This window comes from Chiloscyllium punctatum, chromosome 14 (assembly GCF_047496795.1).
Source record: "Chiloscyllium punctatum isolate Juve2018m chromosome 14, sChiPun1.3, whole genome shotgun sequence".
Taxonomy (NCBI): domain Eukaryota; kingdom Metazoa; phylum Chordata; class Chondrichthyes; order Orectolobiformes; family Hemiscylliidae; genus Chiloscyllium; species Chiloscyllium punctatum.
The window spans coordinates 30,221,098-30,235,420 of NC_092752.1; the positions used below are offsets into that span (position 1 = coordinate 30,221,098).

The window sequence follows — 14,323 nt, forward strand, 5'->3', positions numbered from 1 at the left end:
TTGCACATATTAAATGATGGGATGAAATGCCTTCCCTCACAGAGTATATCAGGTTAACGAAATGAAATCTGCAAAATGCGCCGCAGAAATTCATCAAGGCTCCTTAGATAGCACCTTTCAAACCCATGCCCATTTCAACCTAGTGGACAAGGGGAACACTACCACCTGCAAGTTCCCCTCCAAACCACTCACCATGCTAACTTGGAAATATATTGCCGTTCCTCCAGTGTCGCTGGGTCAAAATACTGGAATTCCCTCCTTAAGGACATTGTGAGTCAACCTACAGCATGTGGACTGCAGCAGTTCAAGGCAGTAGCTCACCACCACCTTCTCAAGGGCAACTAGGGTGAGGCAATAAATGCTGGCCAACCAGCAACACCAGGTTTCAGGAGTGAATAAAAAATTAGCTCCATCACACACACGCATTAGCAAAAGTAATTAAAAATAGCAAAGTCATTAACAAACTATATCTGGTCATATTTTAGTGCAGGAATATTCTGTATACCAATGATAGTTCATTAATGCGAAAGGCAGACGAAGGATACCATCAGGTGTGTAGTGCCTCCAACTTGAAAGCAGTGCATCAAGAAAAGCCAGAATCTTTCTCAGGACAGGAACTCAGACACCAACTACTGAGTTGGTGGTGGAGGCAAAGACTCTAAACTCATTTTTAGAAAAAAAGTACCTGGATCTGCAGTGTAACAACTCTAAACTGCAGGGCTATGGGCAGAGTGCAGGAAGATTGGATTTGAAAGGGTATCCAGGGGTCTTTGGGCCAGCATGAACATGACTGGCTGAATGGCCCCCTTCTATTCTATATCATTTCTATGATTTCTAGGGAGACTAGAACTAGGAGACACCATTTAAAAATATTTAAGAAAAAAATGAGGCTTAGCCAATGGCATTCTTGACATGCAGTGCTAGTATCCCTATTCCTGGGCTAGGAGTAATGGGTTCAAGTCCCACCTGCTCCAACAGGAAAAGGTCTTCTTTCAGGAGACCTGACAAATACTGTGATGAGCTATTTAGAAAATATTTGAAAGTTCAAATTTAATTGGGTGGTCTCAAATATATTGGATTCAAAGCATAAAACTCCCAGTCAGGACCATTCAAGGCAAATGTGCTAATTTCACAAAACATCATTAGAGTCACAGAAGTCTTTAGCACAGAAAAAGACCATCCGGCTGAAGAAGTCTGTGCAGGTCAAAAACAAACACTTACCTATTCTCATCCAATGACTGGTGTAGAAAGCTGAAAAATTGTTAGAGACTGGACTGTTTGAGTTATAAGAGGCTGGATAGACTGGGACTTCCTTCCCCTGGAGCAGAGAAGGCTTGGGGTGACTTTATATAGGTTTATAAAATTGTGAGGGCCATAGATTAGGTGAAGAGCCAAAGTCTTTTCGCCAGGATAGGGGAGTCCAAAATTAGACAGCATAGATTTAAGGTAAGAGGGGAAAGATTTAAAATGGGACTTGAGGGGTAACTTTTTCCACACAGAAGGTGATGCATACATGGAACAAGCTGCTAGAGGAAGTGGTAGAGGTGAGTACAATTACAACATTTAAAAGACATTTGGACGGGTACACAGATAGGAAAAGGTAAGTAAAGAGGAATATGGGCCAAATTCAGGTAAATAGCCCTAGATCAATTACAAAACCTGGTTGGCATGGACAAATTCAGCCAAAGAGCTCTATGAACTCTCAGAACAATCGTTTTGTACGTGCAGAGTACAGGGACAGATCTCTTTCAGGTCTATGCTACATCTAACTAGTTTGTTCCAGGATCTAGATGCACAGATTGAGTTATTGTCCACCACTGAAATGTTTCACCTTAGTGGGTTAAATGTTTCATGAAAGGTTTAAAAAATAATTGGGAGGTCTCATAAATAGCCCACAAAAATAAAAAAAACAAAATCTTCACAGAAAACAGAGCCTCACATGTCACAAGGAAATAGAAAACCATAAGAAATTATTTCCATGCACTGACTTTGTCGAAATTCACTGAAGTTGTAACAGTTGATCTTACTAAACAATCTAGAATGTTGGAAGCTACAGCCTGCATTTCCCTTGACAACTATTGTACCCTCTGGCATCACAGTGGACCTGAAACTGTAGCATTACCCTTTCAGACTGATTAGACAATACTAGATTACTTCCATTTTAATAAACAGCTTTTGCTGGTAACTATGGAGTTGCCTGTAAAATGTCAAAATTTGGACATAAACAAATAAATCTAACAACTAAACTGTTAAAGGTCAAAATTATAGATGAGATGTGTTACTATATATCTTTCCAAACTGTTCCACCCAAGTTACATGATATTTCAGGACAAATTTTTACAAGATCTGCCTCCATTACTCTTTGAAATTTGGTTACAGTTAACCGCAAGAATTAATTTACATCATTCCAAATTATGCTGACATTTACTTTGACTGGAACTAACTTTCAGTAATATATACAATATTCTGTGGATGTCTGCAATACCGACAAAAATCCCAGCTCTAGGGACTGAACTAGAGTAATCTTCCTGCAGACACCACTAACAAGAGCAGGTAAGCACTTTTTGTCAATGTGAGGCACTACAGAGCTAATGCATTCATAAGCATGCTACATACACACACATAATGACGACTTTAATCAGTAGCAAGTGCTCAGATTTATCCAAAAAGCTAGTATTTCTCAAGTCCAAAATATATATACAGTATATACCACAATGCAAAAATTACTACTAATAGTAGATGTGTTGACACCAATGGTCTTCGACAACAAACTCAATCTGGCCATTAATATCTGTGATAGAGAGAAACGATTCATGCTCTATATCCAATAAGGGCAGCTACTTGGAGTAAGCATGGACAGGATAAGTCGTGGGGATTAGATTTTATTCAGGCAACCACACTAACATTTTGTTTCTAACTTTTTTCATTTTCCATGGAATAAAGACTTCACCAAAAAGCTGGGAGTGTTCCCAGTTAAGAATAATATCACTGTGCACTAACAACTGTTTAGATGGTAGATGATATACCACTATGTACTGGCTTGCTTCACATAGTTGATTAATATGGATTTTGGTAGGTGGGAAGTTAGGAACTCATGATACTAGAGTTACTGAAAGGGCAAATTTGATCTTTTTCCATGTACCAATTTCATCCATTCACAGCTAAAATAAGCAGGCATAGCCAATAAATCAACAGCAATGCCAACCATTGCTTTCATTGAAACGTAAAATATTCATCCAACAGAATGAAATGTTCAAACTGTGTGCTTAACTCCTAAATAACACCTAACATTTATATAACACCTATAATATAATTAAAATATCTCAAAGCTATAAACTGGAACATAATCAGACAAAAATTGCCAGAGTCAAAGCAGACTTTAGGACAGATGATGATTTCAAAGAGTTTCCGAAAGGACAAGTTCTTGCAGAGAATTTTAGAGTTAAGGGACTTCAAATTGAAGGCACAGCATTCAATAGTGGGGTGGAGGAAGTGACTGAGATAGTGCTGGAAGAAAAATATAGCTTTCAGAGGAATTGGAAGGCTGGAGAAAGCTCAACAGGTACAGGGAAAGACAAGGTAAATAATGGATTTGAACATAAAAATTGTGTGTTGATCAAATAGGAATGCTTAGGATCAGCAGTGCCACTGAATATCCACTTGCCTAAAAGAAAGGTTGTTTGAAAATATGTTTTATGCCACGTCAGCAGGACCAATTGTTTATGGTCAATTTTGTTTTATTCTCAAAAAGTTCTAACTATTGACTCCATTCCTCTCCTTGGCAATCAGAAATTAAGCCAGTCTGTTCACAAACGTGATATGGCATTCAATGGAGGTGAGCTTCTGACCTCATACTTGTGACATCTCTAAGCCCACATAGCTCCAGCAGTGCAACAGAGCTCAACTTTGCTTTTGTCTCAGCTCATCAGCAACTGAAACCTTTATTCATGCCTTAACTCTGGACTGGACTATTTCAACACATCGCCGGCTCTTCTACTACCTCCTACCCTCTCATAAATTAGAGGTTATTCAAACAATGAAACTTGCTCCCTATACCTGTCTCTTTACTTTGCTTGCCTCCTTTAAAAATAAAGCTCACTTCTTTGATCAATTTTCTGATCATCTGACCTAATACTTCCTTATATGGCTTGGTGTCAAGAGTGCAGTGCTGGAAAAGCACAGCAGGTCAGGCAGCATCGAGGAGCAGGATCATCATCCTGATGAAGGGCTTACACCTGAAACGTTCATTCTCCTGCTCTTCAGATACTCCCTGATCTGCTGTGCTTTTCCAGCACTACACTCGACTCTGAGCTCCAGCATCTGCAGTCCTCTCTTTCTCCTTATATGGCTTGGTGTCATATTTTGTTTTACAAAGCTCCTATGAAATGCCTTGGATGTTTCATATTGTTAATGTTACTCATTTTTGGCTTAATCTCAAACTCACAAAGATGCTTCTGTTACTGTGTCACTTCCCTCAAAGCACTCCCTTTTACCTGAGCACTATTTATTCCTTTCCTAATTCTTCGGGCATAGTGTTGCTTGAAGTTATAGATTAGGACATCACACTGAAGCAATATTGGCTATATAAAGGAAAAAATGAATTTGTGTTTGCATATCCGTATGTAAACTGGTACTCCACACATACAGTTGCTCTTGGAATGTGTCTATCATACCAGGGATGGATTTCAGTGCATCCATATTTTGATCATTTGCGATCATGCTGCAAAAATGGGAATAACTAATATTAATGTCATAAAAGTGACCACCGCCAACAGGAATGAGTCTAATTACCCCATCTTGATCACCAATGACACTGCCATTATAGAATCTCCCTCCATCAATATTCTAGGAGTTAATTGACCAAGAAATTAACTGGATCAACTACATAAATACTGCGACAGCAAGAACAAGTCAGGAGATCATTCTGCAACAATTAAGTGATCTCTTGACTCCCCATAGACTCTCTATCATCTACAAGGCACTCCTAATACTCTTCACTTTCCTGGATATGTGCAGCTCCAGCAACGCTCAATATTACCCAGGACAAATCATCCCAACTACCACTTAGATGTCCATTCCTTCCATCACCATGCAACGTCCTGGGAAATCCCTTCCTAAGGGTATTGTGGGTAAACAGTCAGCACATGAACTGCAGCATTTAAGAAAGCAGCTCACCACGACCTTCTCAAGGACAACTACGCACAGGCAGTAAATGCCAGCTTGCAATGCTCATGTTCCACAAGTGAATAATGATTACAAAAAATGGTCTGCAGTTTGCATTAACTACAAGATTCACTGTAGGATCTTGTAAAGGCTTTTTGACAGCATATCGCAATTTCACACCACCCATCAATCAAAAAGGAAAAAATGCAATAGGTGCACAGGAATACGACTTTCGACAAATTCCTCTGAAGTCAGAAAGCACCCTGACCTGTCAATACATTACCATTCCTTCAGTGTTGCTCAGAAGAATCTTGGAACTCCTGACCTAACAGCACTGTGCAAGTTCCTTTACCAAAAATATTTTAGCAGTTCAAGAGCCATTAAGGATGTGAAATATATAAATGGTTGTGCCAGGAACACTCGCAACCCTTGATTAATGTTAGAAAGTCAATTATCTAGGTGTAAATTGGAGAGTGAGAGAAATGGAAAGGAGTATGTAACTTGGTGTTTGGGACATAATTGCAGGATGGGGAGAATAAAATTGTAACAGTCAAGTTGAAGATTTGATTTGTGAATTTATGAAGTGGTATTTTATTAGAAAGATCTAATGAGAAAGAGTAACTGTTTTCACATTTATTTCTGGGAAGCAATTAGGAAGAAAACCGAATTTGGACAGAAACCTTTTGTGCAATACAACCTTGGTGAACAATAAAATTATCAGATGGGTTTAGGGAGGAAAACTTTTAAGAATTCAGATGGGAGCCTTGACGCAAATAGTAAAAAGGGGCACTTGATGTGAAAAATTGTTAAGATTAATCTAGGTATGTAACAGAATATTCACCAGATCCCTGCCAACTGTCACATCTATTTATAGCTTTCCTGTTTTTTGGTTGTTTATTTTGATGGGAAATTATTCATAGAATGAAAAAGGTATCCAACAAGCTCTCTGCTTCAATAGTCATGTGCAACCTACTCTGTAAATGGACACCATCACAAATACACTCACGTAGAAAAGTTCTAAATAAACACTCCTTGAATCTCAAGATTACCAAGTAAACATAAGAACATACAATCTTCCTCATACCTCAACGTTTCAATGCTGGACTGCTGTCCTCCATAAACATCCCTTTCCTTTCTCAGCCAGCTCCAAAATCACCAAATCTAGAGAATTTTGCTAATCCTATTTCCAAATATATGCTACGCATTGTGAGGCTCAGACACATATTTATTAAGAAATTATTCCATGCCATTATCCTGCTCAACATTTCTAAATTTTAATACTTTCTCTTACAGTTTCATGTTTTGCTCAGAATAAAAGGAACGTGAAGAAAACCTATTAGAATTAAATAGATTAAATTCAATATACCAAAATATTGAAAAAAATCAATGATCAACAGAACAAAAAAAATTGTAAAAGACACCACAGCAAAGGTAATAAAATTACAAACCAAACTCAATAATACTACATTGGGTGGCACGGTGGGTCACTGTTGTCTCACAGAAAGAACTAGGGACCTGGGTTCGATTCCAGGTGTCTGCCTGTGTGGAGGTTGTGCGTTCTCCCACTGTCTGCATGGGTTTCCCGTCTTAATCCAAAGATGTACAGGTTAGATGGTTTAGCAGTGCTAAATTACCCATACTCTCCAGGGATGTGTTGGCTAGGTGGATTAGCCAAGGGAAATGCAGGTTATGGCAATGGGGTAGGTCTTGGTGAGATAGTCTTTGGAGAGTTGCTGTGGACTTGATGGGCCAAATGGCCTACTTCCACACTGTAGAGATTCTAGGATAAAAATAATAATTTCTCCCAGCCAGTGATTTGAGTTGGTCAGGGAGAAAATGGCTCAAATTTAATCACTGCACATGGATGGTTAATGCAACTGCCACTCCGATAGGACAGAACTGCAACTTCATAGACATTCTTGGGACTTCAGTACCCTCATTCTAGTAGCATTCAGAAAGCCTGAGAAAATATTCATAAATCAAATTAGATCAGGTGCAAGACCAATAACTTCAAAAAATGCTAATTTAAAGTAAGTTCTGCACATTACTATCTAAGCATGCTATAATGCTGCAGAGTTAAATGGCAGTTAGAAGATAGGTTAAGTCTTACAACCAAAACACTTGCAGCTACTTGTAAAGCTTGTACCCCTACCTAAACATCGGAGGCTGAGGGGTGACCTTGTAGAGGTTTATAAAATCATGAGGGGGCGTGGATAGGATAAATACAGAAAGTCTTTTCCCTGGGGTGGGGCAGTCCAGAACTAGAGGGTACAGGTTTAGGTTGAGAAGGGAAAGATATAAAAGGGACCTAAGGAGCAACTTTTTCAGGCAGAAGGTTGTGCGTGTGGGGAATAAACTGCCAGAGGAAATAGTGGAGGCTGGTACAATTGCAGCATTTAAAAGGCAACTGGATGGCTATATGAATAGGAAGGGTTTAGAGGGATATGGGCAAGTGCTGGCAAATGGGATTAGATTAATTTAGGCTATCTAGTCGGCAGGGATGAGTTGGATCGAAAGGTCTATTTCCACACTGTACGTCTCTATGGCTCTATAAATACTTAAATATTCCAAGAACTTGATTACACATCTCTCTGATTTATGCCACATCATTATTTTGAACAAGAAAAAAAGACAGGCCCAACAATCTGGTTTGAACCCACGCCATTAACATTTGGTAGTATGTTCTAGCCCTCTAAGCTAACTGGACTCTCAGTAATATATCTATAGATTTAAGTAATAGATAGATTATCATGGCTTAATCAACTGACCAAGTCTCTCTAACAAAGTTTCATAAAACTAATTCCTGCATAACTTTAGTTTAGAACTTATAAATACTAACAATAATTTTTAAAAAAGCAAAAAGGGGTTGTGTTTTTCAAATTTGTTGTCAACGCAAGACAACATGGCAGAGTAAATCAAGAGTCACGGATACATCCATGTCCTATCCTGTACACTTTGTGATCATTTGAATTCTCAGGACCTGATTTTATGTCCAAGTGAGTGATTTTTGACAGTTAACAATCGAGCTTATAAAAGGGTCCTTTACATTAGCGTACCTGTCAAGTATGATTGAGAGTATGACTATGTCAGGCTGTTGCTTGACTAATTTGAAAGATAGCTCTTCCACATTTAGCACAAGCCCCAGGTGTTAGTAAAGAAGACTTTGCAGTGTTGACAGGGCAGTACAGTAACACAGTGGGTAGCATTGCTACCTCTCACTGCCAAGCACGTGGGTTCAATTCTAACCTCAGGCAACTAACAATGGAGTTTGCATGTTCTTCTTGTTTCTGTTGGGTATGCAGTCCTAATGTGTATAAGTTATATGGACTGGCCATGATAAATTGTTCCGCAGTGTCTGGGAATGTGCAGGCTGGGTGGATTAGCCATGGTAAATGCAGGATTATGGGCATGGAGTTGGATTTAGGTGGGATGTGCTTTGGAGGGTCAGAAGAGACTTGATGGGCTGAATCTATCTGCACTACAAGGATTCTATGAACTTACATACTCACCCATACAACATGAATTTCCTCAGGTGATTCTACTGATCAGTCATCACAACCACAGTAGTAATGCATACTATTTTGTTTACGCATCTATCATGGTGTCTACTTATGTGGTGACAAAGTTACGGGAATCAGTTAAGGTCCCAACAAAATGCTCAGTGATGGTGCTAAAGGTCTTTCTGGTACTTGAGCGTAGATGCAACTTGAAAAAGTTTACAACATGCAACTAATGAGAGAAATAAAATTATTACAAACTGTTAACTATTATTTATTAAACCCAGAGGTGCAACAAGAATAATTCAATTCAATTTGCTGCAAGACCAAGGCAAGAACTTTACAAAAAGTAGCATTAAATAATTATAAATTCTCTAACAGTGCTTGAAAATAGATTTCTTTCTCAAGTGGATTGTTTTTGACTAATATGGTTACTGGTTACTGTGCTAATTTCAACACACACACAGAAGATGCCACACTATATAATGTATTGCTGCATACCTAATCGTTTCTCCCAAATAGTTGAGAGTAACAACCTCTTCATTTCCCCACAAGGACCAGCCCTCCTCCTCCTGATCAGTCTCCAACGGTGTGTGAGAGATGTAACTCGGAGAAGATAGATTTTGTGGAGTCTCTTCCATTCTTCTGAGCACCCTCCACTCACAGTGCTCATATCCATCCAACCCCTCCAAACCTGTGCAGAGTACAAATAGGGAAATTCTTTCTTTCCCCCAGATACACTTGAGAAAAATAACTAAAGTTCTAACATTGGTCATACCCTTTCAAACTGTACAGGAAGAGAGTTGGTAATGTGAGATGTCTCACATCATCATAAAGGAAGGATAATAAATGTTTCTTTCAGCAGGTGAGATATTAGAGTATAGTATACGAATAATTTCAGTCATGTGGTATGATACTTGGGAGAAAAAGTGACATTGAACTAATGGTTCCCACTGGTCTCTATCACTGTGCTTTTTCTTCATGTCATTGAGTTTGTTTTTGTTTGAAATTGACTGCTGTGACTAGTTAACAACTCATATTTTATCATGGAATTACCAAGATGGGTGGATTGCAATCGTGCTGAGAATGATCTTTTTTGACTCAACAATTCTCATGTTCCCTTATTAATCTTTATGTGATTGTTTCCCAAGGAATGTGAATGCCTTTTGTAGCAGTTTGTGGATTGACATATGCGTTAGAATTGTGTTTTACAAAACCATTAGCTGCTTCTAATATTGAGGAAAACTGAAAACACAATAATTAGGCAAAACGTAAATACCAAATTCTTAAATTCTGGAAGCAAGACCAACCCTGTGGTGAGATTCATTTCTTTCCTGACCTCTAAACATATCGCAGCATGGGAGAATAACGATAACAAAATTCTGTCAAACTTACTGTTGCTAGTAGTAATGTTAACCTCTTCAACTTGTTGAAGAATGTCATCGTCGTGAATGATCTGTGAAAGGCCAATGGTTCGAACAGGAGGATCAAGGCCAACAGAACTTTCGTTTACTGTCACATCACTGGCACCTGTAATTTGATTAGTGGGTGGCCCTCCTATGGATCCATCAAAATCAGTTGTTATGTCATCTGCACAATCTGCATTTGGCTAGAAGAGAAAGGATGCAAGTTACAATTAAATAATAAATTCTTTCATTTCCTGACAAACAAAACAGATAATTGGGTTTCTTATCGTGATTTAAACTAATTTTCACATGACATTCATTATTGAAATGTATAAGTGAAAAGTGAGGATCAGAAATACAAAATTGTTAAGGATTTGTAAAACAGTGGAAAGCACTCAACAAATAAATGAAAACAGAATTTACAGTATGTGGCTGCATTATTTAATCTGGGAGATAACACAAATCAAAAACACTTTCTAATCCTTATAGGGATGTAACAGACGGAACTGAACGTTTAAACTTAACAGATGTTTCTCATTTAGAACTATCACAAAATCCTGCCTCAATTTTTCCCTTAGCGACAACAGTTCTACCACTCAACAGAAGTTACCTGCTAACCAATAACATGCACTCAAAGTCATGATAAATGTCAAACTAGTTTTACTCCTTGTTATGCATCATACCAGACCCTCAAAATATTTCAAGAAAGTAGCCCAGACCCTACATTTTCTAGTTGTTTTAAGCAGGTGTTACGTAGATTTTTCAGGAGTGATGCAGATGACCCAATCGCTCAATTTTAAACAAAACAGAATTTATTTGCACGATTACTGAATGAAACACAAACACAAGAGAACAGAACATAAAATAACTTAACTATTTAAAAACCCAGTAGGCAAAAGTGAGGACTGCAGATGCTGGAAATCAGAGTTTAGGTCAAGTGGTGCTAGAAAAGCACAGCAGGTCAGGTAGCATCTGAGGAGCAGGAAAAATCGACGTTTCGGGCAAAAGCCCTTCATCAGGAATAGAGGCAGGGAGACTCCAGGGTGGAGAGATAAATGGGGTGGAGGTGGGGCTGGGGAGAAGGTAGCCCCCCCCCCGCCCCCCATTTATCTCTCCACCCTGGAGGCTTCCTGCCTCTATTCCTGATGAAGGGCTTTTGTCTGAAATGTCGATTTTCCTGCTCCTCGGATGCTGCCTGACCTGCCGTGCTTTTCCAGCACCACACTTCTAGCCTGAAGTGAATCAGCTACTTTCAGACAGAACAGCTGTGCAAGTCAAAAGACAGATCCTTAGTTGTTTGCAGGAAAAGCTGTATGACATTATGAGCTAGTCCCCCATGTCTGCATGAGTTTCCCATAGGCTGTGGTTTCCTCCCACAGTCCAAAGACATACAAGTTAGGTGGTTTGGACATGCTAAATTACCGAGGTGTTCAGGGTTAGGTGCATTAGCCTTGGAAAATGCAGTGTTACAGCAATAGTGTAGGAGGATGGGTCTGGGTAGGATGCTCTTTGGAGGTTGGTGTGGATTTGTTGGGCCAAATGGCCTGTTTCCACACTGTAGGGATTCTATAAAAATAAAATTAACTCATAGGTTTCTGCATCTTAACATTCTGAATATACTGGTTGTTGCTTCCAAACTGGTAAAGAGCCTCTTGAGGAAAAGAAGGAGTTGCAATAAGAGGAAGAGAAGATCTAAGGAATTCTTACCCTTCAATAAATTTTCAGAATTTTCAATTGTCTAGGGAATCTGTGACAAGGTAACGTTACCACAGTTAACACAGTAAAGGTTATTGCATTCTAAGTCAATTCAGCCCGGAGCCTCTGCCTCTGGGTCCTTCTGAACTGTCAGCATATCAAAGACTCTGCATTTCAAATGCATAGCTGATGGCACTATACACGGAAGCAAACAAGTTTCTAATTCTCCCTTGGACACTGGAAGAAACAGAATAAGACTCGGGTTCACAGGAGCTCAGGTTCCAACGTTTAGGATGTCATTGATGGCACACCATTGACTCCTCCACATAACCCTAATGGCTTGGTGAACTGCAAGCTTCAACTTTGAAGATACGGCAGCCATTTGCCGTATCAGCAGCGTATAACATCTATGATTTCTATCTATCCTGGAAGCAGACTGAGAGGCGTATGCATCAAGTCCGCATTACTGTGAAGTTGGCTGGAAGAGAGGACCACATGAAAAGGGAAGCATGACATTCAAACCAGCAAAGAGCCCTTTCAACTGTTTCTTCCTGCCAGAACCAAAGAGTGTTGTCACAGAAAAATATGATTACAGCATATTTCTTCCCTCTTTTGATTGGCCAATTGGTTTGAATCAGGAGATGCGGTTGCATCTGAAGAGAAAAAGTACATTTTCTAGCTGAACACATTTAACATCTAAAAGTTACTATATTTAAATGGAACAGAGATGGATGGGGACATGATGTTTCGCAGCAAAAGTACATGAGAGTTAGTGGACACTGGTGTGATCCAAGGAGAACATATCTACCACAAGTGTTGGATACCCAACAATATGTGTTTCAGAGTTGACAAACCAAAGTCTCAACTGCAGATACTGACAAATAGGAAGGAAGAGAATTACTTAGACATGTGTTTCAGGCAATGTTCACATTCCTTGGATTAATTCCATCAAGTTTAATTCATGGTCAGCAACAAGAGGTCAGGCAGCATACGAGGAACAGGAGAATCGATGTTTCAGGCATAAGCCCTTCATTAGGAATAGATTTGTGGGCCGGGGTGCTGAGAGATAAAAAGGATGAGGATGGGGATGGGGATGGGGATGGGGATGGGTAGGAGGGAAAGGTGGCTGTGAATGAGATAGGTAGGTGAAGGTGGGGGAGAAGATGATAGGTCGGACAGGAGGGTGGAGCAGATAGATGAGAAAGGTGATGGACAGGTCAGGAGGACGGTGTCGAGTTGGAGGCTTGGGACTGGGATGACGTGGGGTGAGAGGAAATAAGGAAACTGGAGAAACCCACATTGATTCCATGTGGTTGCAGAGTCCCAAGGTGGAACATATGGCAGAAATTTACCTGTACCTCCAATGTCATCTACTGTATCCGTCGCACCCGATGTGGTCTCCTCTACATCGGGGAGACAGGACACCAACTTGTGGATCTCTTCAGAGAACGTCTCTGGGACACCCACACCAACCAACCCCACCACCCTATGGTTGATTAGTTCAACTCCCCCTCCAACTCCGCCAAGGAAACGCAGGTCCTGCACCTCCTCCTTCGCCAAATCCATACCACCCAACACCTGGAGGAAGAATGCGTCATATTCCATCTTGGGACCCTGTAGCCACACTGGATCAATGTGGATTTCACCAGTTCCCTCATTTCCCCTTCCCCCAGATCATCCCAGTCTCAAGCCTCCAACTCAACACTGCCATCCTGACCTGTCCATCACCTTTCCCACCTATCCGCTCCACCCTCTTCCCCGACCTATCACCTTCTCTCCAACTTTTATCCATCTATCGCATTCTCAGCTACCTTGCCCCCAACCTCACCCCCCTCCCATTTATCTCTCAGCCCCCAGCCCAAAAGCCTATTCATGATGAAGGACTTATGCCAAAAACGTCGATTCTCCAGCTCCTTGGACGCTGCCTGACCTGCTGACTTTTCCAGTGCCACACTTTTGACTCAGATCTCCAGCAACTGCAGTCCTCCTGCTGATGGGATGCTCTTGTTCAAGAAGGGAGGTGGAAAAAGGAATTTGGAAGTTATAGGGAAACTAGCCTAACATCTGGTATTGGTAAAATCCTACAGTCCATTATTAAAGCAGAAACCGTAGCACATTTAGAAAAGCTTAATGCAACCAGTGTCAGCACGGCTCTGAGAAAAGGCACTATGTTTGACTAACTTGGTACAGTCCGTTGAGGATATAATGAGCTCAGCTGATGAAGGGAACTGACAGATATAGTCTATTTGGATATTCTGAGCCATTCAATAAATTGTTCCATAAGATGTGATTGGACAACATAGAAGCTCACTTTATGAGGGGTAAGGTATTAATGGAATGAGGACTAGTTCATACACAATAGACAGAGTTGGGATTATGGGATTTTTTTCATATTGGGAGTACAAAACTAATGTAGAGCCAACTGGATCAATCCTAAGGCCTCAAATATTGACTTATCAATGATTTGGAGGAGCAGACAAAAACAAATAAATCTAAAATTGTTGATGATACAAAAAAAAAGATGAGAGGATATTTTGTGATGAGGGCATAAGGAATTTTCAA

General features: G+C 40.0%; 1 protein-coding gene across 3 annotated transcripts in view; it reads right to left on the reverse strand.

Annotated features, from left to right (window-relative positions):
• The window catches only part of rnf150a (ring finger protein 150a), a 133,525-nt gene that overhangs the window by 10,365 nt on the left and 108,837 nt on the right, over positions 1-14,323 (reverse strand). The window contains exons 6-8 of one of the 3 annotated variants that reach the window (XM_072584123.1): positions 10,056-10,269; positions 9,162-9,354; positions 193-7,123 (exon numbers count right to left, since the gene is read on the reverse strand). In XM_072584123.1, coding sequence (XP_072440224.1) covers positions 7,105-7,123; positions 9,162-9,354; positions 10,056-10,269 — 426 coding nt within the window. In that variant the 3' untranslated portion in view covers positions 193-7,104. The remainder of the gene's footprint in view (positions 1-192; positions 7,124-9,161; positions 9,355-10,055; positions 10,270-14,323) is intronic. The other 2 variants (XM_072584124.1, XM_072584125.1) reach the window with 2 other exon arrangements.